Source organism: Taudactylus pleione, unplaced genomic scaffold, assembly GCF_031769625.1.
Source record: "Taudactylus pleione unplaced genomic scaffold, aTauple2 ptg001161l, whole genome shotgun sequence".
NCBI lineage: Eukaryota > Metazoa > Chordata > Amphibia > Anura > Myobatrachidae > Taudactylus > Taudactylus pleione.
Genome location: NW_028285562.1, coordinates 304,647 through 332,323, shown reverse-complemented (window position 1 = coordinate 332,323; position 27,677 = coordinate 304,647). Strand labels below are relative to the sequence as shown.

The 27,677-nt window shown below is 45.4% G+C and overlaps 1 protein-coding gene across 4 annotated transcripts; it reads right to left on the bottom strand.

The window, feature by feature from the left end:
• Positions 1 to 490: 490 nt before the first annotated feature.
• SMARCA4 (SWI/SNF related BAF chromatin remodeling complex subunit ATPase 4) lies at positions 491 to 27,677 on the bottom strand. Of its 4 annotated transcripts, none has more exons than XM_088462178.1 (34): positions 27,577 to 27,677; positions 19,219 to 19,457; positions 18,815 to 18,947; positions 18,105 to 18,482; positions 17,779 to 17,877; positions 17,296 to 17,554; positions 16,617 to 16,743; positions 16,333 to 16,506; positions 16,003 to 16,176; positions 14,423 to 14,590; positions 14,255 to 14,305; positions 13,904 to 14,034; positions 13,177 to 13,234; positions 12,818 to 12,990; positions 11,901 to 12,048; positions 11,528 to 11,691; positions 11,010 to 11,076; positions 10,741 to 10,851; positions 10,266 to 10,508; positions 9,595 to 9,708; positions 8,924 to 9,031; positions 8,743 to 8,829; positions 7,351 to 7,397; positions 7,060 to 7,226; positions 6,214 to 6,377; positions 5,691 to 5,918; positions 5,455 to 5,574; positions 3,037 to 3,255; positions 2,677 to 2,927; positions 2,481 to 2,589; positions 2,292 to 2,393; positions 1,946 to 2,078; positions 1,410 to 1,549; positions 491 to 1,043 (listed from the first exon to the last, which is right to left on the bottom strand). In XM_088462178.1, exons 2-34 carry the CDS (start codon positions 19,423 to 19,425, stop codon positions 1,011 to 1,013), a joined length of 4,887 nt encoding a protein of 1,628 aa, XP_088318304.1. In that variant the 5' UTR covers positions 19,426 to 19,457; positions 27,577 to 27,677; the 3' UTR covers positions 491 to 1,010. The 4 variants fall into 4 exon arrangements, with proteins under 4 accessions (XP_088318304.1, XP_088318305.1, XP_088318306.1 ...); XM_088462179.1 differs by having other exon boundaries at positions 5,455 to 5,532; XM_088462180.1 differs by having other exon boundaries at positions 12,818 to 12,936.

Sequence of the window (27,677 nt, the reverse complement as noted above, 5' to 3'; positions counted from 1 at the left end):
GAGGCTTGTACAGTAGTGATAAGTTAAGAGTAGAGAATTTCAAGAGAAAGGGACAAGTCTCGCTGTTATCTGGAGTTTTAAAGAGAACAGTTTCGCTTTGGATCAGAACAATAACTTTTAGGACCTCGTCATCCACACTGATACTTTATACCATTCATTCAATCCACCAAACGATGACCAGCCCCTGCCGAAGGAATCATCTTCATATTCTGAGCCAACCAAGAGACACAGTGACTGACTGACTCTTTAGCTGCATGTTAACTTCCCATAGCAGTCCAAGAAAAATCAGATATGTAGCAAAATATCCAATACTGAGCAGCTAAACACAATGTGATCCCTTCCAAATTCTCTCCTCACGATAAAGAATGTAACGGAAGACTCGACAGACCGATTCCCGACTCCTCTCTTTAGGAGGGCTTCATACTTTTATTTACATCCTGTCCCACAACATAAAAGAAATGTGTACAAAAAGATACAAGTCAATCTGGGCGAGGTATCTCATCTTGTTTTAATTTATAACCGCTTGAAATCCAGTGACACTGACACACATACATACAGCTACCACCGCCAGCCCCTGCCCTGTGCGGCGTTACAGCGGGAACACGGCTTATTTTGACCTGTTTTTTTTTTTGTAAAATACAGTACTAATGAGTGGATTGCTAACTGCATGCATCCACGGCTGACACTACAGCGATCCCCATACTGTAACTCAAACAGTACTGCCATAATAAAAAAAATATTTATATATAATCAAAAGTCATAATCCTTTGAACCTATCCTGAGAGGCCTAGTGGTTCGGCCAGATAGTTAATGCTTTTAGAAGATGCTATAGGCGGTAACGTCCCTAGAACTCCTCATTTATATAAATATGGAAGAATTTCTTCTGTACACTACATTTCAGGCTACCCGTTAGCGTCCTACGGAAAAAAAAGGGATTGTGGGTTGGGGGGGGGGGGGAGGGGAGGGGGTGGAATGAGACATGGTGATTATTGGAATGTCCAGGAAGTATCTCAGTCGTCTTCAGTGCCGCTACCTGAGCGCTCCTGCCCAAAGAAAAAACAAAATGATGTTAGTATTTAAAGCCATAAACAGCTACCAGTGTGAAGAATTAAATGAAGCCAGTTATAAAATTTTAGGCATATTCGAGCCACAATTCTACTGAATTTCAGTTCGCTACTAGATTCTACCAGCAGGTGGCAGTCTGGTGCACATTTCTGCTTGCATTTAAAGTGTGCCGTGTCCAACAGATGATGGATGCAGCTACACAGAGGGCAAATAGCCTACCCACTCACTAGGTGATGTCACTAGGCTCTGGCGGATAGACAAGCTACATTTCATGAATACAGCTATAGGCTACAAAGCTACCACCTGCATTGTGTTGGGGTCAATACTCAAGTAGGTGAACTTGCCTCCTCCTGGTCCTCCTCACTATCGTCATCGCTGACCACCGGCTTTGCCCTGCATCCTCGGCTGGTGCGCCTACGCCCCTTCATACGATCCTGCATCTTCTCCTTCCGACCCAGTTTAATTTTCACCTTGACCGAGCGAGCTGCGAGATAGAAGACAGGACGATTGGCGAGAGGGTCGTCAGGGATCTGCATTATATAAAACCTACCAATACACATTGCATCAAAGAGTCATGCGCTCCATCTCGTCTCCCAACTGGCTGGCTGTGAGAACGTACAACAGGGGTGAGTCTTTGGTAAATCAGGTATGGCTAATTATAAAAGGTGTTTGGCGGATATAAAAAGATATTACCCTATCTATGGAAAGGTGACTGGCTGGCTGCAGTGTGCTCCAATGAGAGTACTGACCGGTAGTCTGACGTGTACAGGAAAATTAACTCAAAGTTAGCGAGCACAGGATCCCGGGCATAGCAGTTGCATGTGTAGACCCCTGGAATATTAGGGTCACACCCCTCAATCATTAAGCTCTGGAGACTCACATTCGGATTCTGAGCACTCCTCCTCCATCTCCTCTTCTTCTTCGGTTTCATCTCCCTCACTCTCCTCCTCCTTCTCAATCTTCTGCCTAACACTGGTAAAGACGGACTGTAACACAATAGAGTCTTCGTATATCTGGAAAACCAAACAGACAATCTTTGTTTACTGAGTTTCTATCCAACAGGAAAGATCTAGAATATATAATAGTAGGAACAAAGCTTATAGCATTGAGCTGCATCGGTAAAACCTCGGCAAAACACAATGGGCAGAAAAGAGTTGGGAAGGAAAAACCGTAGATTAGATGACAGCCCTATGTGGAAGTCCTGGGGCCAGTTAAGAGTCACTCACCAAAGACCCCTCTAGATTGAAGGTCTGAGCATTCTGACAAAGCAGCATAACGTCTTTCTCTAGGTCATTTAGACTGCGATACTTGTGATTCCGGATCCTCTCCTAGAGAGACAAACAGTCAGCTCAGAGACTCGACAAACTAAATCACATCCCCTTCCGTAGGATGCCACCTGCAACTCTTCTGCTTACCTTGATCTTTCTGAAGTCCACCGGTTTGCGAATTAGCTCGTAATACTCTGGGAGTTCTTTACGGGATGGAAGTTGAATGAAAACCTCGCTCAGCTGTCGTCCACTGCCACTAAAGAGAATGGGGGCGCGGACCTTTAATGCTTTCCCTTTCTGAAGTATCTTTAACGATCTTAAGAGTACTTTTGCCCGTCCTTACCTGTCCTTATATTTGATGACCGCATCTACAATTTTCTTCATTTTCTTGGTAAGATTTGGAGGATTGGGGGAGAGTTTTTCTGCTGGAGGTCTTCCTCTTTTCTTCTTCTTGCCGTCATCCTCCCTCTCCCTATTTCGCGTGCTTGTGGTTGGGGTACACAGTCCTGGATCCACATCTCGTTTCCTCTTGCGGGTTGTCTTCTTTTGACGTACCTCCTCCTCAATCTCCTCCAGTGTACCCTCCTCGATGGCCTGCAGAGAAAGAACGTCGGTATTAATGTATAGACCACATACAGCAGGCTCGAGCGTAAACTCCAGCATGTTATGACAGTCCCCTAAATAACAGCAGCCCTGTACACACCTTCAACCACTGCTTCTCTGTCAGAGAGTCGCTGTAGTCCACTTCCTTCCGGTTACGGGAGCCCCGTCCAAACATCTTCTCCTCCTCTTCCTCACAGGTCAGACGCTCAACCTCAGCGTCATCTTTAATGATCCATGATGGGAGCTCGTCCTCTTCCATCAGTCGTGGTTTGCGCTTGGGATTGCGGGCTTCTTCTCTCCGTCTGTCAAGATCCATTCGCTGGAAAGAAAGAAGAACAAGACATTTGCGAGAGGTAATTGCATCCACACTTTCATCATTTTGGGAGGCATCTAAGCACAAAATACCTTTTGGTATGCAATGACTTAGGCTAAAACCAAGGCATAACAGTTGACTGGGGGATGTGTACATGTAGTTAACCATTGCATTTGGAAGAATTGCAGAGATGCAATTAGAATCCAATGTGTAGATTTGTCCTAAATACACCCCAAAAGTTATTCAAGAGGGGAACAGATTACATAACCAACACATCTGAATAAATTTTTTGTTTAGAAGGCAACACCAGTCTAAGTACATAACTGTGGTTTACATACAAAATGATAGGAAATTAGTATTAAGCACTGAGCATATGAAAACCACCAGCAACAATCTGCTACATGAATCATTCACAATCTTGCTGCCGTGGACAGTGTCATTTGCCAATTTATCATCACCTCCTTTTGTTGATGTTCCTTAGTCATTGGTCTTATTCTCAAAGCATTATAAAAGTATACTGTATTCCCTCTATTACCCCTAACATAACAATTTTCCCAGGAACTCCTCTAAACGGTATATTTACTAAAGTGCACGTTTATAGAAGAGGAAATGTTGCCCAACCAGGTTAAAGCGATTATCTTCTAGAAGGTGCTAGATAAATGGATTGGTACAGGATCCTGGCGGTCAGAATCCATATGCGTCATCCCGACACCGTTAGGATACTTGCTGACAGGTATCTATATCCGAACTCTTCCCCTAACCCCACCCATAAACCTAACCCCCCTTTCAGCCTAAACCTAACACTCCCCATCCCTTAAGCCCTATACTTACAGTGAGTAGTCTAAGCCCCGGCATCCCAACCGCCTGGATTTAAACTACATTCCAGATAAATATCAAGTAGCTTGGTTGCTGTGGGCAACACTTCCACTTCTATAAGCCGGCACATTAGCAAATATACCCCCACAAGACTGAATTTGTTTTTCCCCCACCTTTGTTCCGCAATATCCTCAACCTGTTGCCACAGAAGAAGTCATTGATCTCAATCATCTGTCTTTTCAAACTTTCTGCTTTTAGCAGCCACTGATATGCAACCAGTTCAATGTACCCCTGCATCTAGAGCAGGGGGTCTTCAACCTTGGCCCTCCAGCTGCTGTGGAACTACACATCTCAGCATGCACTGCCGTAGTTTTAGCATGCTGTTATATCAAAAAGGTGGTAGTGCATGCTGGGATGTGTAGTTCCACAGCAGCTGGAGGGCCAAGGTTGAAGACCTCTGATCTAGAGCCTAGGCATTTTGAAGATGCCCTATGGATTGCACATTCTTGGCAATTTCAGAGACACAGCCGAGACAATCAGACTCTTATTTATTTTGTCAACACGCGTCTGAGGTATATAATACAGGAAATAAAAAGAAGGGTACGAAGGTGCTGCCATTTTTTGATGCACCATATTGTGACATTAAAACCAGAAATCCAGGTTGAAACCTATTAAAACCTATGCCAGGTTAGAGGTTCTCACCAAGTAATATCCTCCCTACATAACTAAACATCATCCTGTCCCTTAAAACATTACCAAAAATAAATAAATCACTTAAGGAAAATCTATAAATCCTGAACCACCTTAACACCCCTAGGTTATCCTAACTGATCATCAACTGTACACAGATTACACATTTATTGGCATGCCATACTCAACCTAACATTCAATCAGCACTGCATGTGACCACTTCATACACCTGCATTTAACACTTTCCTATACAAAGTACAGGGCCAAAACACAATGTGTATCACGTTACCTCATGTATCGAACACCTATTTTCTGACTGACTGTAAACAGGGCACTCATCTCTGTTACACCTAGAATTATTTTAATGCTGTGCCTCCAATAGCAAAGTGCTGCGGACTCTGCTGGCTTTATATAAAGTTCCACAACAGACTAAGCCAACAGGCACATCGTAAAAGGCATTCTGGGTTTTGGGGTCCGATTGACTTACTACCATTTTGTTGCTAGACTGAAATATCTGTAAAGTGTATCACGTCATTATTTTAATCCGTCTTTTATTGGGGGACATTCAAGACACAAATAAAGGATCTTCTGACAGGAAACGTTATCAAATCTTTATTACATATTCTTAACACAAATAGAAACTGCATTAGATTAGACTTTGCATTAAGTCAGGTGAATAAGTCCAGAAGTGCTACTTACCATGAATAAATCAAATTCCTCCTCATGCCTTGCAATCATCTGATTCACCGTTTCATCATCAGGCACCTCATCTTCCTCCTGCGGAGCGAAGGTGGGATCGTTAACGCTGGATGTCATGTTCTATAGATATAGCAAGCAGAAAGTTATATCCTTGCCCTAGGACAAGTAAAAGCACCCCCCCCCACTGGCATTTATAAATGCCGCTGTTGGACATTTAGGTGCAAGGAGATCCTCACCTCATCTTGTTCCTCGTGCTCCAGAATCGCTTGCAGGAACGCTTTCCTCTCATGGCTGGAAGATTTCTGGTCAAACATCCCAGCCTGGATGACCTTCTGGTCTACGTTCAGCTTGTACTTTGCTGCCGCCAGGATTTTCTCCTCCACGCTGTTCACGGTGCACAAACGCAGGACGCGCACCTCATTCTGCTGTCCGATACGATGAGCGCGGTCCTGAGCCTGTAAATCCTGCACAGATGTAGAGAACAGACTTAACATTGCTTCGATAATTAAATTGGTGACATAAGACTTTATTGTCTATCAGTCGCCTACCCATGCGGCCATTTTGAAGCGGGGAACCAATATTCGCTCATTAGGAACCAGTAATACTACTGGGCATACTCGGCACCTCATGCCTCAGTAATGGTCTTAAAAGTCACTAGAGATTTAAAAGTTGGAATGTTGGTATAGCTGAAAAAATGGGGGCAAACGGGACACTTTCAGGAAACTCCCAGCAAATAAGGTATTTCCTTTTGTTTTTTACCTGATGTGGGTTCCAGTCACTATCGAATATGATAACCGTGTCTGCAGACTGCAGATTAAGACCCAAGCCTCCAGCACGAGTGCTGAGCAAGAAGATGAAGTATTGAGATGTTGGCTCATTGAAGGTCTTCAGTAACATACCACGGTCTTCTGCTTTTGTGGTCCCTGTGGAAAGAAAAAAAAATGAAACATTCCACCAGGCTTGCCAGAAGTGTTGTGCTCTTTGGTAACATACTTAGGCTTATTAACAGCTTATTAGCTGATTCAGATATGTACGCTATGCACACAGTTGCTGTGTGCACATATACTAATGCTGCAGGAGACGTCACATCTTCAGCCAACATCTCAGTTCCAATGCCTGCATCCGGAGATGCAGGATTGGATCAACATTGCAACCATTGACCGCAATGCCTGCAGCATTGGCCATCTGAGTTGTCCAACTCACCTGCGCTGCCAAGGCCAGTAAGTCTGTCGATAGACGCAGACACTGGCCTCAGCACTCAGAAAATGGGACAACACGCACTCATTTTTGAGAACACTGCCTCCTGCCCCAAGCTGTCAATCAGGCTGCAGCTTCAGGGGCACTGCGAGGGATCTTGCAAAACCAATTCTGCACATGTACAGAACATGTCCTGTGCAGTGCCCAGTCATCAGGTTTTGTATGAGTGTGAAAATGCGCTATATATATATAGCGCAAGTCTTCGCTAGAAACAATGCAAGAGTCATTCTTTAGGGCAGTTTGTACAGCAGACACCTGATTGGCTGAAGCATATTTGTACATGTAGCACTATTAATCAAGGGTATGACACTTAGAAATCCTTTTGGTTTAACCTAGAAGTCAACGTACCATCTAATCTGAGGTATTTAAAGCCACGGTAAGCAAAATAGTCCTCCATGATGGTCATGAGTGTGGTCATCTGACAGAAGAGCAGAACCTTGTGGTTGGTGGCTCGTAACTTAGGGAGGATCCGGTCGAGTACCTCAAACTTTCCAGAGGCCCGGTAAAGGTCCTGCCTATGATGATAGACAAGGGTCAACTGGTAGAGCGCACAGAGCCATGGCCCCCTCATCACACATAGCATCATATAGCGAGAGACTCCATCATATATGGTCAATGGAGCCTTCGGGAAATACTCACCCCTGTACAATGCCTCCTGTGAAACCCAGGTGCTCGGAGAAGGATTCCTGTATAAATAAGTCACAATAAGTGTCTTTAGAACCACATCACATGACTTTTAGTCCATGATTCAAATTAAACTCATCCACAAAAAAGGCTTAGCAATGGGGACAACGTCATTATTAGAATACACTGGACTCTAACCAGCAAGACCTTGACCTTATTAGATGCATACTTGCTCATTATTCATTAGAATGCAGGATATCAATTCACAGGAACTTGAGTCATCGGTGCCGCACAATCTCAGTAGGATACAGTAACTGGACAGGTTGCCATGTCCCCTTAAAGCCAGTGTCAGTAAAGCAACAGACTGCCACATGTCTATGTAACACAAGTTCAGAACGTATAGGCACAATTGTCCCAGTAACTCAGGGCTTGACACATTTTTGTACAAATCTAGGAACCAGACCATTGTCTGACCAAAATATATGAAAACCTGTATAAAACTCACCACATATGCACCCTCAGAGCCCCACATGCCACCAGACCACCACACATGCCTCTAAAAGGGACATCAGCTTTTACCACATACCCATACTGGCCTCCAAGTCAAAATATTCCACACTATGCTCCAAACTGATATGACATACCATAGGGCCCAAATTGATATTATGACACCATAAGGCCCCAATTGATATTATGCCATACAGTATGCCCCAAATTTATAGCATGCCACAGTACAGCTTCTCTTGAAAAGAAACTTAAGAGATTAGTACACCAACCATGGCAAGAACACAAAAGGAGAGAATCAGTCTGGTTGCCTTCACTGTTTTGTCTGCACCCGGCTGCTTCATTTTCGACACTATGAGCACATTAGGAGGACCCAAGTTGAGGATCCAGACGCAGCGCGTGTGAAGCTTGCAACATCCGTTTCAGCGGTGGGTACTTACTCCTCGCCTACTCCTGTAACCACTTTGGGAGAAGTGCAGTGTTTTTTTTATTTTTTTATTAGAACCTGGGTCTTATAAAACCTAGTTGCCAGGACGTAAATCTTAGTCGCCATGGCGACCGGGATTTGTTGAGCCCCGCTGTAAAGCCACACAATCAGTAAACAGTCGTATCTCCAACATCCACATGAAGCCACACGTTCAAGGAACAGATAAGGCTGCAGTCTCTCCGCAATGCCACAAGTTCTGTGAGTGTATAGGCCAAGTTCTGAAAATGGAGCAGCCCAGGTTCCAATTTGGTCTTAAAAATTTGCAGCACTTTTACGTTGCATTTTGTTTTAGCTGCAGTCACAAGTATGATATGTACTTTTACAATGCAAATTACTGGCCAAAGGATCACCTTGTATAATTGGTAAGACATACATCTAAGCCCTACAAAAGCCACAAAGCAGGTAAGTCAGCTCACCTCTATGTGTTGGAACATGTATGGGTGGTTGCAGATCTTCCTTAGCTGCATAATAGTGTTCATGAGCGTCTTTGTACCGCCTTTACCCTGCGGAAGGAAGAGTCACATTCCAATATTACCCATCTCATCGGTCCCGAAGAAGGTAACTGCAGGGAAAGGGCGATAGACGGGTTTAGCTTACCTTTTTGTCCTTCTCTGAACCGTCTGTAAGGAGAACGCCTTTGGCCTGCATGTGCCTATACAGGACCCTTTGTAGTGCAGACATGTCACATTTGATCACATATTCCACCTAAAACAAGAAATACATGATCAGTCTCCCAAAGTGGCACATACTTCATAAGAATGCCCATCACACAGAAGGAAGCCAAACGCCAATTCGTAACCAGTGCAGCCACTTGTGATAAAGCGGCTATAAGCTCCCATAAAAATGATCATGTGACAGTAGCCTGCAGACATCCAGGTAGCAGGGGTTCACCTGCAAACCGGATACTTGTACACCGATTTAAGACATGGAGAGTGCCTGGTCCTTCTATCGCTTTCGTTTACAGTCGTGTCACCTTTGACGGACACCCAGCCATCATTTTGATTTGTTTCAGTGCACTAACACTTAATTCTGTTTGACTACAATAAATCTACATCAAAGCACAATCAGAAAATATAGAGCTAATAATATTCCCCTAGCTGAAATTGTGCTACTGTCAATAAAGGCATTACATAATAAATAATAGAATGTCATTGTTCTAGTCTCTGTCCCGTTACCTATTTTATGCTCCTCCTAAAGCATGCAGCTTTAGGAGGTCATTTTACCTCTAATTTATACTTCACTTTAGTAGAAATTATTAAATTTGTTACCTTCTCTGGCAACTGAGCTTCCACTTCCTTCTTAAGTCTCCTCAGCAAGAAGGGGCGTAGGACTTTATGGAGACGGCGAATAATCAGGATCGTTTCCTCCTCGTTTAAGTCCACCTGGAAGACAAGAGACTGTGACTATCTTCCCAGCACCTACAATCATTGGCCCATTCCGTAAGACTACAACAAACGAAAATCAGTGTTTGGTACCAGGGGCAGCCAGCCCTCTCGAGGACCAGGTTTGGCTACCAGTGGTCTACACCATCTATAAGTCTACTAAATAACAAAACACCAACCGATCAATGACCTTTGAATTTGCCAAATAGTGCAATTATCCGATAATTGCCATAATGTTGACACAAAGTATTCACCAGATCTGTTCAATTAAATGAAATGGGTCAGGAAGTACCAGTCCACCATGACGCAGACTATGAATACATCAAGTGGAGGAAGCCTTGGATGACCAGAATGGGATGGCTGGTTATAATCCGGGTTACAATGATCTCTCCAATGTGATCATTTGAACACTTAGCGGTACCCATTACCTATCCGCACACGGCACAAGACCTTTTCTTGACCCAGGGAGAAAGAACGCTATTGGAATGTAAAAACTGCCTAAAAATTCCTTGATCTACAGGATCCACATTACTCACAGAAGACTATCAGTCCCATACCTTCTCTCCAGTCATAGCAAAAGGAGCATTGAACCACTGCTCAAAGGTGCTGCAGCTCTTGAAGATGGTCGGGAGCAGGAAGTTCAGAAGAGCCCACAGCTCTGGCAGCTTGTTTTGCAGTGGTGTCCCGGTGAGTAGCAGGCGGCGTGGGGCGACGTAGTGAGTGTTGAGAACCTGTGTCAGCTTGCAGTGGTGGTTCTTCATGCGGTGACCTTCATCTACAATCATATATTTCCAACGGATCTGGAGATGAGGAAAAGACGTCAAGGAAAACTACCAAGCCTTGGACAACGTCTCCACTTTATCAAACAATCAGCTTCTGTCATTTATTTAGAACCACATTAGAAGCCAATTGGTTGCTTTGTGCAACTGCTCCACTATCAATCGCCAAGGGTTGACACATCTCCCCCCAAACGATGAAGACAAGACATCAGACCAACGCTAAGTCACCGGAGGATCCATAAGGAAACGTTACCTTGGCCAGAATGTGCTTGTCCTTGATGATGTATTCATATGTTGTGAGGAGAACATTAAATTTTCCACTACGAAGCTGTGGGACAAAACCACGGCGAGCAGCAGGAGACCCCTGGGAAAGAAGGAGATAAAAGTGGTCTATTGTGGTTTAAATTTGAACAATGATTATAGTTCAACAGAAAAAGATAAAAAATTAAACCCTTTAAATATGTGCCCCACAAAATACTAAGAAAACAAAATATGTAAGTAACATCTCTAGGTCTGATTTACCTTGTACGAGACCTTCACCACTGATGGTCCCCACTTATCGAACTCGTATACCCAGTTGGACAGTGTCCTGGCAAAGTAAAAACAGGTAAGGGTATTAAACAAAATACACCAATATGCTACATTTTGATATATATTGAAGCCAACAGTTGATAAGGGCAGATGCAGATGGGAAGTAGTAGTGTTTCCCTGGGGAATGAGACTTCCTGGGGTGGGAGGGGGGGGGGCGCTTAAATTAGCGGCAATGCCCGTGATTTAGCACCCTATGCCACACTTCTGGAAGACCCTAAATCATGTATTTCAGTAGACTCCTCTAAGTGTGCAAAATAAAACACACGATATAGGGTGTAGTTGTCAGAATTCCAATGGCACATTGCGGGCATTGCCCCCAATTGACCTGACCCTTTAGTGTGGATTTAGATGTCCTTTCCACCTACACAGTGAGAACTGAGAAAGGTCCTCTTCCTAAAGCACGGCTCAGGGAATGTAGACAGAAGCAAACGTTGTACAGGGTTACTTACGACAGTGGCACTATGATGAGGAAGGGCCCATTAATGCGCTTGTGTTCCATGAGGTATGTAATCAGAGCAATGGTCTGAATAGTCTTCCCCAGACCCATTTCATCAGCGAGGATTCCATTCAGGTTATTATTGTACAGAGAGACCAGCCACTCCAAGCCCTTGACCTGAGAACAATAAAGTTGTAGCGTGAGGTATGGGGCACCATGCAGGCAGCGCTACTCGCACATACATCTACAGCACCTCTGTGGCATGATCACCAGTTTACGTAGCTACCACCACCGCTTCCAATAAATTTGGAATGATCACCTGGCGGCACTGGTAATCTGTTCTATTCCAGTACACATCCATTCACTATGTGTCTGGACTTCCTCACCTGGTACTGTTTCAGGAAACCATTCACCAGCAGTGTGGATTGCTTGTCCACTCTCTCAGTTACGGCATGTGCCACGGCATAGTAAGAGCGCAGCCCCGCTTCAGCCTGCGATATGCTGTACTCATCATCCACGTCTTGCCTGGCGCTCCTGGGAACAGAAACAGCCACGTTCACAAATCACAACACATAAGACATCACTTTCTTGTAGGTTACACAAGAGATCCTTACTCAGTAGGACCCCACACACCACACCACACACACACAGTGCTAGCCTGTTTCTAACTACAGTCGTGGGGGAAGAGATGGCAAAGAGGACTGGTTGCCCAAAAGGGTATGCCATCGTTAAGCCGGTAGACCTAATCCCGACAGCCGGCTTCCTGACTGCTTTATCCCGGCGAGGGTTAAATGACAGGCGTCTAAATCTAAATCTTGTTTAGGCACTGGGGGGAAGGTTAGGGTTAGACACCCCTAAAGGAGGGTTAGGGGAGGGAAATAGGTTAATCTATACTTAGGGACGATCAGGATTTTCACCCATGTCGGGCAGCCGCTGTCGGGATTCCTAAGAGGGTTAGGGGAGGGAATTAGGTTAATCTATACTTAGGGACGATCGGGATTTTCACCCATGTCGGGCAGCCGCTGTCGGGATTACAACCATGTTGGGCAGCTGCTGTTTCCCCCGGGGAAGGGGGTGCCTAACCCCAAGTCCACCTCGGGAGCCCTAAACCTAACCCCCCCCCCTCGGCTGTCCGCGCCCGGCATCCCTTTGATCGGGATGCCCGGGCGCCAGTCTCCCGGTGTCGGTAAAATGACAGGCATCTAGATTTAGACGCCTGTCTGAAGGTAAATCATAGCGATTCCCCCAAAAGTGACCAATCCCTTTAGCAGAGGTTGGCAAGGGGTTCTCCAGAAATACTCACTCGATAATCTCCCGAGCGTAAACCTCTGAGACTTCATCACTGTCCGGATCAGGAATTTTCTTCTCATCCACTGCTGTAACGGGGGCGACGGAAGGCACAGACTGTTCCTCCGGCTCTTCCTGGGAGGAAGGTAAGGCACAGGACACAGCTACATGGATGCCTGGGGCCAGAGGCTAAACATCCAGAAACAGCAAGAAGTAGAATCAAGTATGCCAGAACAGCCATCATGAGCCTTACGTAAGGTCACACACACAGACCAATTGCAGATCAGCGACGCAAAGGAATACAAACATAGAAGCCATGCACTGCAGATGTGTTCATGAGTTTACATAGGACCTGTGTCATGGCAATGATCTCACCTCCTCCTCCTCCTCTGATCCGCTCTCCTCGCTGTCTGACCTGGGAGCAACTTCATACCTACATAAGATGAGAAAGAAGGATTTTCTAGAGTGCGTACAAATTCAAACAAGCTTCTGCAGCTAAGAAAGGTCAGCATTGCTGCTACACGTATCCAGGGAGAAGTTTCTCCTGTCCGACTGCTGACCAGATCTAGGAATAGTCTGGTGTCTGCGGTAGTGTAATCGTATAATGTGGCCGGCAAATGACCCTGCAGTCAGCGCGCGTGAGAGCATCTCAGCACTACTGAAAGCAATCTTCTGAGCAGTTAGAACAATCACCATTATGGAAGATGGGGTGGAAGGGACAGTTACTGGCTTTCCAGTCTATTTTAAACAGGGAACTGAGCAAGCATATGGCAGGAGAAGGAAGGTACAAAGGAGGAATCAACGCTAATTAAATTGTATTCAATATCAACAGGCCATCTTTCCAAAGCAACACAACCAGAGACGACATCTATTGCGTGCATTTGAATAGAGTCTACAACGGAAGATTCTAGCCAGTAAGGGTTTAGGTGGTTAGTAAAGCACTCTATAGTTGCACATGACCTCCAAGAAACCAGTAGTTAATGGCCATACTGGTTTGAGAGAGCTAACCGGCTGTATGGTTGGAGAACAAGGCTCCAGTAAGAAACTCAAGGTCGGAGAAGCAAGGGGATCATATTCTTCCCTTCCGCACCCCTGAACATACCCTGGATTCATCTCCAGCCAGGTTTCCAACTGCCCGGCTTTTGGAGCATCTGCACCGAGTAAGATTTTCCCGCTCTCCACGTGGATAACTTTTACTGGAAGGTCGCTCATCTGGCTAGTCTCGTCCAGAGGCTGTAAAGGAGGAAAGGGAAAAAAGGTTTGTATATCACACAGACCAAGGACCCCTTGAAAACCACTCTAACTTATCAAACACCCCGTAGAGCAAGGATCAGACAGATTTATGCCATCTTGTGGCTGGAGGCACAAACTGCACATTGGGTCTCTAGGGGCATCCACCCATCTATCATTACCTCCTTCAGACCACTAGCCAGTAAATTTTTCTTAGTCTTACCTCTCCATCTGGTCCAAGTGCTGGCTGCTGACCTTCTGTGCTTTCTTGCATCTGAAATGTACAATCGCACAGAGAAAAAAGATAATAAAATAAATATAAAAAACCCTTCATGAAAGGTTTCTGCACATATCTCTACTTATGTCAACACAAGACATCTGTTAAACTTACCTTTTTCTTTTTCCTTCTCTTCTTTTCCTTCAGTACCTGCGCTGCTTTGTGTTGCCTCACCAGCTCAGTCAGGTTGGCTACATACTCGTCCGTCTGCTGCAGGAGGTAGGCCAAGCGCTTGTCTTTCTTCTGGTCAATCAGCTTCCTGTAGCCCTCCTCATCCTCTGCCTGAAAGGAAAGCAGACCTCAGTTAAAAGCACTGTGGAAGGTGGTCAGTTACACTTCAGGTCAGTGGAATGATCACTGCCTAGTGCACGTATATGAAATCTCGTTCGCTCAAACAAGTTTCATAAAGATGCTACTAATAAAACAAAAAGGGGATTTCTGTACTTGTTTTCCATTACTCCGAGTCCTAAGGGGGACACTGGAGAAGAGTGGAACCACCACTGGCTGCCTGGGAAGAACTATTTTACAAACAAAATCGGCAAAGGGACAGAACCAAGTGGTGCCCCTTGGCGATTTTAGCAAGCCACAGGCATGGCATTGTGTAACTTTATCTTGATAGTCGATTTCAGCACTCTGGTCAGCGGATAGAGACTCTGCAAGGGTGGGCTAAACTCCAGCACATGTATAGAGAAGCTTTGACTTCTCTGGAGTCAAGATCCTGTAAACAAGACCAAAGAGCAACAGCCCCCACCCTAAGGCTGGCATCCATTGCCAATATTTTTCAATCTATTGGGCAGAAATATGGTTTTAATGTATTTCAGGGCACTGCACATTTCATAGCTGGTCTCCAGGAAGTGTATTGGAGGTTGTGATTTGAGCATGTGGTGTGTGTTGGGGGAAAATGGGGTGTACCCAGGCAACTGGAAACGCCTAGCAAAGTACTACCTGCAAACACTCAGTTGCCTACTGCCATATCTTAAGTAAAATATACAATGTTACAAGAGCAATTAAATTATTGACCTGGTCAGGTTATAAGTCGTTGTAAACTGTAGAAGACTAGGTGGAATTTTCATGCAATCACCTGACCTCCCGTACTGGAACTTAGGGCCTGATTCAGACCCGCTCGCAAGCGGATCGATGGTGGCCCAGTGCGTGTGCGAGCCCCGGAGCGAGCGGAAAAAGCACTCGCTCCGTGGCTCACTACAAAAGGGGCGGCTGTCGATGTTGATCGACATCTCGCCCAGTTTTGTAGGCGCGGCCGGGGGGTGGCTTCACAAACTGAGGCGTTCCCAAGCGAACGCCTGCCATTTGTGGGTGGCCCCACTGACATCACCAGTGGTGTCAGTGAGAGAGCTTCCGGCTCTATTAGAGCCAGAAGCTCTCTGGGGCTTGCGGCCACGAGAGCCTACCCACAAGGGTCTCGTCGCAAGCCCGATGGTCGCGACCATCATCCTGGCCGCTCGCAAACGCCGTGGGTGGTCACCCACAGCTATGCGAGCGGCCAGGAGGCCGCAACTAAAAAAACCCAGCGCCCGCCCTGATTCAGAGCGAGCGCCTCTGAATCAGGCCCTTAGCCCGCAGTCTACCTTCTGCAATGGTGTGTACACCACTTTACTCCTCAACAATGGCCAAAGTACATCTCATGGCAAGCCAGTCACAACTGCTGAGCAAGCAAATGGCGGCAGCGATCTTACCATCAGTCTGCGCATTCTCTCTTTCTCAATCCTCTCATTCTCCTTCTTCTGCTCCCGCTCGGTGTTAGCATGATACGTGGCCACAGCCTTGGTCAGCTTCTGAATCTTCCCTGTTACAGAGCGGTGGAATTCCTTGAAATCCTTGGCGTGCTGCAGAATGCTGTTCAGATACTCCTGCGTAGAAAGTGAAGAACTGTGTAAGCGTCAGAAAAGAAATCAGCACAGACACAGACATGGGGAACGGCTCTCTGTAGTCATAGGAGGAGAGGAGCCACCTTGAATTTAACGCTCAATACGTTTCCCTGGGTGTTTCTCACATTCTATCCTCACCTGGTGTTTCTGCCGTCTCTTGCGCTCCTGCTCAATCTTCTGCTGCTTCTCCAGCTTCTCTGTGATTCGCGCCTCGCGCAGGGATTGGCGTTTGCTGCGTTTGTAAGCTTTGGAATTTAGCGCAGTTTCCAGGGCTGTGTCCCTCCTCATACAGACCACCACTTCCTGTCGGAGCTGGAGATAACAGTAAAAACATGGAACGACTATCATCGGAGCAATCCAAATGCCCTAGGTTACAACCAAACTATTTAAAAGTACATATAAATCCCAGCTCAAGTGCCCACCTGTCTTTGAAAGTTTAAAAGCCTCAGAGCTTTTAACTCTATTGTAGCTTTGGTCCTAAGGTCACCAGCTAAAGAGCCCGGGAGGTTTTCCAGTTCCTGGATCCTGTGTGAAATGCGTGCTTGGAGTCTGTAAGAGAATGCAAACATTCCACCAATATGAATGGTTACATCAAATGAATATGCAATATTGAAAAGGAAATCCTAATCAAGTTTTTCTTTATTTAAATCTGTTGTTATGCAGTTATATTTTTTTGATGCCTTATGGTAAGAATAAAGCTCTCCTTATATAGACAAAGAGAAGATTGGATTTTAACTAGGGATGTGCAGGCTCGGATAGGTTCGAGTTTGCACGCCGAGTTCAGATTTTTCCCTCCAGGAATGATGATGTTTGTACATGCAAGATGACGTTTTGCCTCTTTCTGAGTTCCGTTTTTTTGGAGGGAAAAATCTGAACTAGGCGTGCAAACTCGAACCTATCCGAGCCTGCACATCCCTAATTTTAACTAATATGGGCTTCAACAGATTAAATCTCCCACTTTCTTACTTGTTCCTTACAGATTTGGCATTCAGGTTAAAGCCGTACAGAGATTTATGATTGACAGATGACCATCATAGCGCGTAACAATAAAACAGATTACCATTTCATGGGGCAACACAAAGCCGGCAGAAAGGTACTCACCGATATTCCCGTTCCTGCAGCACTTCGACTGGGTCCAGGCCCCGGGGTTTCTGGATAGGAGTGATACGGTTGGCCTTGGAATGATATTGCACCATAGGAGGGGGCTGGGCTGGCTGACCCGGGGACTGTGTCTGGGGTGGCATGACAGGAGAAGCAGCAGGTGGAACGGCAGGAGGTGCAGGTGAAGGGCGACCAGTTGGCTGTGGAGGAATCAGCTTCTGAGGTGCTGTGGCTGGAGCAGCAGCGTTGGCCATGGGACCTACAGCAAGACAGAAAGGTTCTGAATGAACCGAGCACAGTAAATGTTACTTCCCTTTGCCTACATGGTGCATACATCCTGGTTTGGTCAGCTCCTGTGCATATTGGATAAGCATATGTTAGGATTAACAAAGCTCACTCAGTAATTAATCTATAGACCAGTTCTGTTTCCTCTCAAACATCCTTCGTACTAAACAGTGGGGTACCATGCAGACAAAGGCTTACCTTCCGGCCAGGGTTTTGGGGGTGCTCCGGGGGGATGGCCTGGCATTCCAGGAGGAGCTCCTGATGGTCCTGGGGGAGGCATGGCAGGTCCCGCCATTCCTACATTATGAAGGTGACATTGGTTTTTCAGATGCAAAGTCCATAATACAGTGCAGGGGGTTATAAAGCACAAGTATCATTAAGTAGTATAAAAAATAAAACTAGAAGGGATGTCTATGAAAGCCACATGCGTCCGCTATAAACACAATTCTGACAGATCGCTTTGTAGCTCACAAACACAAGAGGACAAAAGGGGATACTACATTACTACTGAACTGAATTCTCACCATGAGGTCTGTTGTAGCTGGGTGGCACTGGTCCTGAGGCGGGTATAGGACCGGTGCCGGAAGCTGCAGGTGGAGGTAGAGTTGGCATCTGTTGCTGCATGCCTGGCATGGGCCTCTTGCCTTGCACAGCCATCTGCAAGTGATCAGGTAACGGCTGACCCCTGGCCAACATTTTGTAAGCCATTATCTGTGCCCGCAACTGGTGCAGCTGATTCTGGTTGAAGGGGGTTGGGCTGCGGCTTGTCTGCTGTTGCTGAGGGTCGGCGTTCTCCATGTTCACCCCTCCTGACCCAGAGGGCAGCGGCGGTCCTGGTGGTGGGCCATTAGAAGGCACAGGGCTTGGTACATGTTCTGAGCTTCCCAGAGGTGAGGGGTAACCTAAGAGAGAACCCAAACAAATTGTAACTGTTCTCAACCTTTCAAATAGAACATACAGTATGCCCCAATTCTACCAATGTATACAACTGTTTAGTTAGAGGTCTCTATATGGAAAGCAGACCATAGCCATCCTAACACTGATCAGCAGGGCAACGGCATTTAAACCTCACTATATACGCATCCCCATCCCATTGTTTGTATTTCTTCTTAATTCTGGTAAATATTCATATTTTACCCCAGTGCACCCCAAGCATATTATTGTCAGTAAGGGGGTAAGACTTCGCTGCAGGAGACTGCCAGCAACAGATTCACAGCAGGACAGGCTAATATACCTTGAGAGTGCTGGTCCATCGGACTTGGTGGAGGTCCCATTCCAGAGTGACCACCTGGCCTCATGCCCATTCCTTTCATCTGGTTGTAACGTGGGTCTTCTGGCATGGATTTCTCATGCATGGATTCCATTGGCTGAGAAGAGGAAACAAGCACAAGTCTGTTCATGAACAGAAGGCCCCATACATATGCAAATGCCACAGCAAAGCTATGTGATCATAATGAAGACACCGGAACTAACCGTACAAAAAAAGTGCAGAAAGCTGCTCTGTAAAGTAGAATGTGAGCATTTACCATAGAGGTCTTATTGCCTATAGGTGTCTGGAAAGTCCTTCTCCAGCAGCTAATGACTACATACATGTATGAGCGACATTTCCTGATCATGACCTCCACACCAGAGACTGACCTTGTGCATCTGGTGCATGCTTTCAGGAGGATATCCAGCAGGTCCTTGAGGGGGTATAGGTGGTCCAGGGCTTGGTCCCATCATGCTGTGTGCTGATCCAGGGGATGGTCCAGGACTAGGCCCCAACATAGCACCAGGAGAAGGGCCTGGCCCTGGGGAAGGGACAGGCCTAGGGGTCCCCCCCATAGGCGGATCTGGGGTGGACATTGCTTCGAGGAGGATGTTCAATCAAGGTCTAGCTGTGTGGTGCAGAAGAAATAAGTTACATGCAGTATGTAAAATACACCATTACATAGGCATTCATATTAATAGGATAAAAAACACCCTAGTTACATAAAAGCTGTATTCTACCTTTATTCTTCAGTATACATATTGCACTGTGTTAAAATACGAAGAGTAAAATCTGCGATAAATGGTCCTATACCCATAAGGATTCTATGTAATAGCAAAGGCACCACTGCCCGACTTGGAACAGACTGTCACAGGGAAAAGCCCTTGCAAATATCTACGCATGTAGAAAATGTGGATCGCTATATCAATACACCATTTGAGGAATTGTTACAGCTATAACCATACCTCTTGCCCGCGTGATGGCATCTGTACCATTGTGTGCGAAACTAACTTCTATTGCGATGCTGCCTCAGTGCCAGTGACATCAATGAATAGCACAGTGCTTCATGCCTCGGCAATGTCACCTGAACTTAAAAGGATTCACAGCACTCTTTAGTAAAACGGCATAAAATGGCAGTGTGTGTGTGTGTGTGTATATACTAATATATATACACACACACACACACACTGGACATTACTTAAGGTTACACACCCCCTATAAAAACTACTACAGAAGCTGCTGTTAATTTTTGTGCAGAAGTGATCAGAGTAACCCATCAGAAACCAGCAAGTTCCTGTACAAACCAATTCCGTGATCTCTGCGACCACATCCAAGCCAAGGAGACACCACATAACCACAGCATTAGGCCAGCAACTTCCCCATTAGTACCTGCCCACTATAAATCGCTCATACGTGAAGAAAGAACTCTACTTGAACAGTAATACAGGACTGTCACTACTCGTCCACACGCGCCATAACTGTTACAATGCAAGAAATCTGACACTATTTTATATACCCAACCAGGGCCTGTGAAGCTGGATGGAAATTCGGTGTGTGCACTCCTGTATTGTGTGCACAAAAAAATATGTATGTTTGCCAGTATGTAGAGTTGTACGCATCTTGCAGCAAGCCTGCCCCCTATCCATAGGCTTGGTTCCCCACTGTTAAGTGCGCACCTCCACCCAGCATGTAGCAGGTGCAAAAGATACGCCTGAAAACAGGCATATTTACACCTCCACCCAACTTTCGGTGGTTCCATCAAGCAGACCCGCACTGTCCTTTGCCTATGTGTCAACGTCCCCCCTAGGATGAAAGTAGAGATAAACAGCATTCACTTATAAGGGTATGATTAGTTACACCTGACAGATAGGAAGTGGTACTACTTAATGGGGATTGCACTACCTACACACAAACCATCACTTTATGGTAGAGTTATACTAAAACTATAAACCAGGTCACAGAGACATTTAGTGCGAACATTCAAGAACCTCATTAATGCCCCAGATGTATCTAAAAGCAAATCCACTGAAAGACAGAGAATTGGTTAAAAGGAAGATTTTTTTTTTAAATCTTCTAAAGAGGACAAGTGTAGGCGTTGCCCATAGCGACCAGATTGTAGCTATCATTTATCCAATACATTCTCTTAAAGGATAGCTGGAATCTGATTGGATGCTATGAGGAACACCTCCAATTGTCCTCCTTCGAGGGTTTGATAAATCTCCTACCAAATTTGGTACCAGCAGCTACTCTCTTTGCACTGGCCATCTAACTCCCAGAGTTTGACCAGCTTTATACCCTACATAAAATAGAGGCCAGTATTTCTCTGTATGTAGGTTCATGCAATATGATCACTAGTAATTGTGCAAATGAATATACCCTAGTCACCCATTGAGACACTATGACCCTCCCAGCTGTAGAGGGTGCTAGTAACTATTTATGCCACTTTGCATCCCACCGTGTGCAGGTGACAAGCTCTCTTTAATAGATTTAAAGAGGAATTACATTAAAAATAAATGAAGGCATTGCCCTAGATATGGTATTAAGGGAATAGAAGAAAACGAACATTTACATTGGCCGTCATGGAATACATGGGGAGTAACACGCTATCGGTGCTCAGATCTACAGCTTGTTATCTGCCCTTCAACAGGCACCAAAGTGGGGATGGTTTCCTAAAGCTGGTTTTTAATAGCATTGGGAGATTTGATTAAAAGAGAAGATGCTGATTAATGCCTTCGTGAGCTTGTAACGGGAAAATATTTCCCCTTTGATGTCTTGATTGTGTTCATTATAAGGCCAGGACAGGCACCACACTAAATAAATGGAATTAAGAAGAGAGATGAAGCACACAGTCTGTTCTCTAGGAGAGAACCGGGCGTTTCTGGGACGAGCTGCTGTTTCCCAGATGGAAAAAAAATAAAATAAAGGTAGCGAGGGAGAAAAGACATAAGAGCAGCTTCAAAGGCGAAGTGCATTAATTATTGATGTTTTTTATCGAGGCCCTGGCAGACGCACAGCGGAGAACAGCAGTTCTACACACAAGGGAGAGCACAGACATTTAACATCTCCATCATGCTGAATGCTAAACACTTCCTGGTATACCGCTGGACCCCGCAGTCCTGTCTGGGACCCCCGACCACAAACAGTCTGTCCGCTAAACCCGGACTCTTAATCAGGTCAACTTACACAGCCACCATTTCACAGATGCTACTTAGCTAAAAATTTATCAAGTCAACCAGAACCGGTCAACACAGGTTTCCCAAAATAGGTCTATGGCTTAACTCTGCAACCCATTAGGACAGCTGATGGCTAGAGCTAGATACAGCACATCAATTTACCAGGAACTAGTGACATCACTGAGGAATAAAGTGCATCACACCTAAATCTTTTCCAACAACAAATTGGTCAACACCACTGGTTGGAAGTGAAGGTTTCAATTCATAGAGCAGCTAACACACTACACATCTGGACATACAATAGTATGACGTTAGCAATCTTGTTGGGCAGTATGAGTAATAAGAGTGCTTATGGCCCATCAACTGGCAGGAGCATGCCTACTGTGCTCGCGGAACAGATTGTGATACCATGAAGCTGCCATCTTGGTTATGTATGATCACATGAGCATCTACCAACAACTAATGGAAATAATGCATTTATGATATAGGAAGAGGCAGTTTTACTGCAGTTTTTTTTTTATATGGCTTATGCTAGCTGTACACTGCGATTAGAGGAGTAATTGGTATACAAGACGGTACTAACCAAAAGGATTGCTAAGAGATCAATGGGACAGACTATATATGGTTAGGTAGTGATCATTCTAGCACCCTGCACCTGACAACCCATGCAATTCTTCTTGCTTGCCTGGGGTGTCGTCATCTATTCTGATGCTTCTAGCACACGCTGGTCTGTATATCAAAAGTTTGTTGCATCAGCAGTGTGTACTAGAAGCACCAAAGCAGAGAGCGACACCCCAGGCAGGAAAAAGGAACTGCATGGGTTGTGATAGGTGCAGGGTGCTAGAATGAACACTAGTTAGAACCATGGTTTGGAAAGTACCTGTCACCTAACAATACACCCCTATTGTAGAAAGTGCCAACACACCATTCCCCATAGCATCTTGTTCCTACTGCCATGCAGCTGCATTAGTCAGATTTGAGAGTTAACAAAACTAGAAGATCCTGCCATTCGGTGCTCGCACCATGTGTTAGCCCAGGTACCATCACCATGGTCATACTATACGACATCATACACTGTTAGATTGAGGCACCATCTACAGTCACAACAGACATCTTATAAATGCCAACTAGAAGCTCATCGGGAACAGCAGCCTTCTCTGTAAATATATTCTGCAATTTGGAATTAAACAAATATATGCAGCAGAGGGCACAGAATTCACCAATGACTTCTGTGGATGGGGGGAGTTTTCGACTATACAAAGTCAGCATTAGCAAGAGTGAGGAGTTTCCCACCAATGCCTAAAGCTGGCCACACACTAGAACAACTTACATCCAACCAGCCAACTTGTTGATTGGTTGGAATGAAAATCTGGTAAGGTATGGGAGTAACTGATGATCAGCAATTTGCTACTAAAGGCCAGAAAACAGATGAAAATGTTCGTTCAGACAAGTTTGTTAAATGTGTGATCTAAACTATTTGTTCAAACAACAGTTTTGGTCCATTTTCCAGCGTTTGGGAGCAAATTGCTTATTGTCATTTGCTTTCATTCCAACCAATCAACTAGTTGGCTGGTTGGACAGATAATCTTTAGATGTGTGGCCAGCTTAACACAGGCAGGATATAAGCTAGCTTCTGTTTTTAAGTGGAGGGAGCAAGGACAGATTAACAGAATGTTCAGTTTAGGGTGGAAAATTACTTTGAAGTTCCCACATTGGCTTAAGCGTGCAGGGCCATCATAAGCAGAACAGTAGTCATGATGAGTGCAAACAGCGAGTCCTCCTTTTACTTTCTCATCAGGAGGCCGAATCTTGTACTCCACCACAGTGCAATGATCACCATTCCAGGCTGGGTTCTAAGCTGCAAATGCCAATTCAAATGCCAGCTTGGGATACCATAGTGCACATTGTGACAATCAGAGGGTGCAATATTTAAAGAGTCACATTGTCTGGTGAAAGCAGCTAAAAGTACTGCACCATCCTGCAAACTCTTGCTTGGCCAACACTCACACGTGCCCAACATTTGCTGAAAAGTAATAGTTGACTCGATCTCAAAACAGACAGAGATCCAGTTTGTATGGGACATTCATGGAGGAAAGTGTTGCCATTTTGGGCCAATCGGCCAATAGTTGTCCAAGATTCATGTCACTTAGAAAATTGCAAAAAAACAAAAAACAGACATCAATCTTTTGGTTACAGGAGCCATAATTTGACCATACACAGAAATAAGTGATCCCTATGTGTAACCAATTAGCATGGGTCAAAAACTCACACAGAAACAGCAACTTGTGACCATTTCCTAGGTCACGTAACAATGACTAGTAACAGGTACAATTCGCTGTCCAAGTATCGGGCTTGTCCACACACTCATCCCCTACAATTATAAATCAAATCTACTAATACTTATTTTCTGCTACAAAAAGTCTTCACTGTACTTCAGACAAATGTAAACAGACATCACTTGACAATAGGAGGTCCAGCATAGCTGGGTTTAATGAAAAACAGGCTTAATGGAAAACAAATAAATGGAACCACTGCAGAGACTTTCAAGTTTCAATGCAAATACCAAACGATCTAAAACATTGTACATGTGCACTGCGAGTATAGCAAAATAAATGTCCAACAGTCTATAAAAATTGGGCAGGTTAATGATTAAGGTATGGAAAGCTAGTTTTGCATTTTTAAATACCCAAAGGTATACTTGTCAATATACAATAAAAGGGGCTGTCCAGCCTCATCTCCATTAAATATTAATGAATACAAGTGAATTCACTAAATCTAAACTATTTCACCTCCTACTGAACAATAGTGAATTTTAACCTAAGGGGTCAATCCAATTAGGTGCGAATTGCGAGTATGTTTTTTGAAACTCGCAGACTTCGCATCGAAGCGAGCTCCCGAGAATTCTCCAATCCAATTAAAAATCCCTATTCGCACGGCATGTAGTCCGGAAGCAGACAGTCTAAATGCCGACCGCCGGCTTTCAGACACTGTAATCCCGACTAGGGACGAATGACAGGCGTCTAAATGTAGACGCCTGTCATTTGACCGACGTCGGGAGTCCGGCCTCCCAATCGAGCGGATGCCGGGCGCCGCAGCGGACTGCCGTGGGGGGGAGGGGGGCGTTGGGTTAGGCTTAGGGCTCCCGGGGGGGGACTTAGGGTTAGGCACCCCCCCCCGGGATGTTAGGGTTAGGCACCCCCCCAGGAGACTTAAGTTTAGGCAGTGGGGAAGGGGGGGTTAAGTTTAGGCACTTAGAGGGGGGAGGTTAGGGTTAGGCACCCTAAAGGAGGGTTAGGTTGAAAAATAGGTTATTTTATACTTACCTAGGGATGATCAGGATTTCCTCCTCTGTCGGCCCTTCGCCATGCGGCCGGCGGTAATACATATCACACCCATTCGCACTACTCGCAGAGGAGGGGTGCGAATTGAATGCCAAATGAGATTTGAGAGAGATGCATGAAAAAGTGGGGAGACCATCTTGGACCACCCAAAATGGATAATTTCATTAGCTGGGCCCTATAGAGGTTTGTGGGCATGAGGAGGTATACTGTAGGTATCAAACGGTGTCAAAAGGCTGAGGTGTTTTTTTTTTTTTTTTTTTTAAATGCAAGAAAATGATTAGAAAAAAAACTTTTTTTTGTTTAATCTTAAACGAATTAAACAAAAAAATGCAAAAAAAAGTAGGAAAAAAAAGGTGATTTAGGGGTACTTGAGGGCACCTTGAAAAATTGCAAACAAGTGATAAAAAAATTAAATTTGGGGTACCTAAACTAACAAAAAAAAAAAAAAAAAAAGTAGATTTTGGGGTAATTTGAGCACAATTTTTTTTTTACCCCCAAAAAATGACATGTAATTATTGGACCAATTAAGCTAATTGGAAACTTCCAACTGCCTAAATAGTTATTGGAGGAGGCATCCAAGGGGTTCAGCACAGTGTCCCGACATTTTAAACTTAAATATATAGATTTTCCTTTCCATCTCTCACCCTTAGGTAGGTGCGAATGGAACGCAAGACTGATTCAGTGAGAGTTGCTAAGTGGATTGCAAAATTAATTTGCTATGCGAATTTCAAGAGAAAATAGCAACTCGCACCTTAAATATTGTCAATGCACAAAACACAATATTATACTTATGTCACATAAAATACATTGTGCATTTAAAATAAACACTTAATCCCCGTCAATAGAAGCGACCAGTCTGATTACAACACCTGTGCCCTGAAAGTAATGCTGTATATACATATTAGGCAGGTAGAAACTCAGAGGCTCGCTTACAAAAGTGAACGGCTACCAGTACACCACACAATTGTCCCACTATGTGCCCAGAAGCATGCCAAATACTTGTGCCCAGGACATTTACACCACCCTGTGCCCACAGGCACGAAGTACACTTATGCCACAGCTGCAGGCATGCTACTCTTTACCCACGGACACACCAAACATTTGAACTACGCTGTGCCAACAGGCACATGGCACACTGGAACCACCGTGCCCATAGGTACACAGCCAAACTTATGCCACCCTATGCCCATAATATCAAAGTTTCTTATAGCACCTCTGCCCCCATGGACAGAAACATACCAAAATTCTCACCTTCTGTGATTGCAATGCAGTAATAGATTTGCCATGTGCCAAGCATGCAATCTTCATACACAAATGTCCCCAAATACACACCTGTCCCCCTCATACTGCAGATTCTACCGTTCTGTCACACAACAGAATAGATTTCATCTACACCACATAGCCCACCACCCTTTGCTCTCAATGTACTCCCGACACCATTCAGACCCTGAACCAATACACCCAACCCCATATAGTCACCAAGTACCCCATCCTCCACACCCACTTGAACTTTTCTCATACTGTACTCCCAGCCACATTGATACCTCACACTAATATACTTTTCCATCCTACACCTGCAGCCCCACCGCCTTTTTTCTCACTGTACTTCCAACCCCATACATTTCATCTACACCCCATAGCCCACCACCCTGTTCTCTCTGTACTCTTAATCAGACCCTGAACCCATATACTCCACCATCCACTTGTGCCCACATCCACAATTCTCTCCCAGTACCCACAAACTCAATCCTCCACTGTGCCCTCATACACTACATACTTACCATGTTCCCCCAAATACTCTAACATCCCCCCCTGTAACCCCCATAAACACCAGCCACCATCTGCCCCTGTAACCCCATACACCACAGCCACCATTATCCCCATACACCCCAGCCACCATCCTCCTCCGGTACCCACACAAGACACAAGGATACCCCAGCCTTGACAGCCTCTGGGCTCTCACCCCCCCCCCATGCTGTGCTCTCAGGCTGTTCCCTCCAGCTGAGGATGCTGCTTCCCCACCTGCCAGCTCACATCTGTGGCACTGCCCCCGCACCTCAATACCTCCAGCTCCGAGCCCTCGCTGCTATCGGGCCCCTTTGTCCCCTCTGCGCCTCCCACGCCCCGCCCACTTCATTCAATGCCTGCCCAGCAGCCTCCCCCACCTGTCCGGGAACACACGGGGGTGCCCCTGGCGGGGATCCCCGGCTGCCACCCGTCCCCCGGTCACTACCTGAGGACCGGTCTCCGCACCTCCTGCGGCCAACTCTTCCAGATGCTCCGCCGCCACCTCTGAGTCTACCCAACTAACCCGTCCTCCCCTCCCCCTCCGCT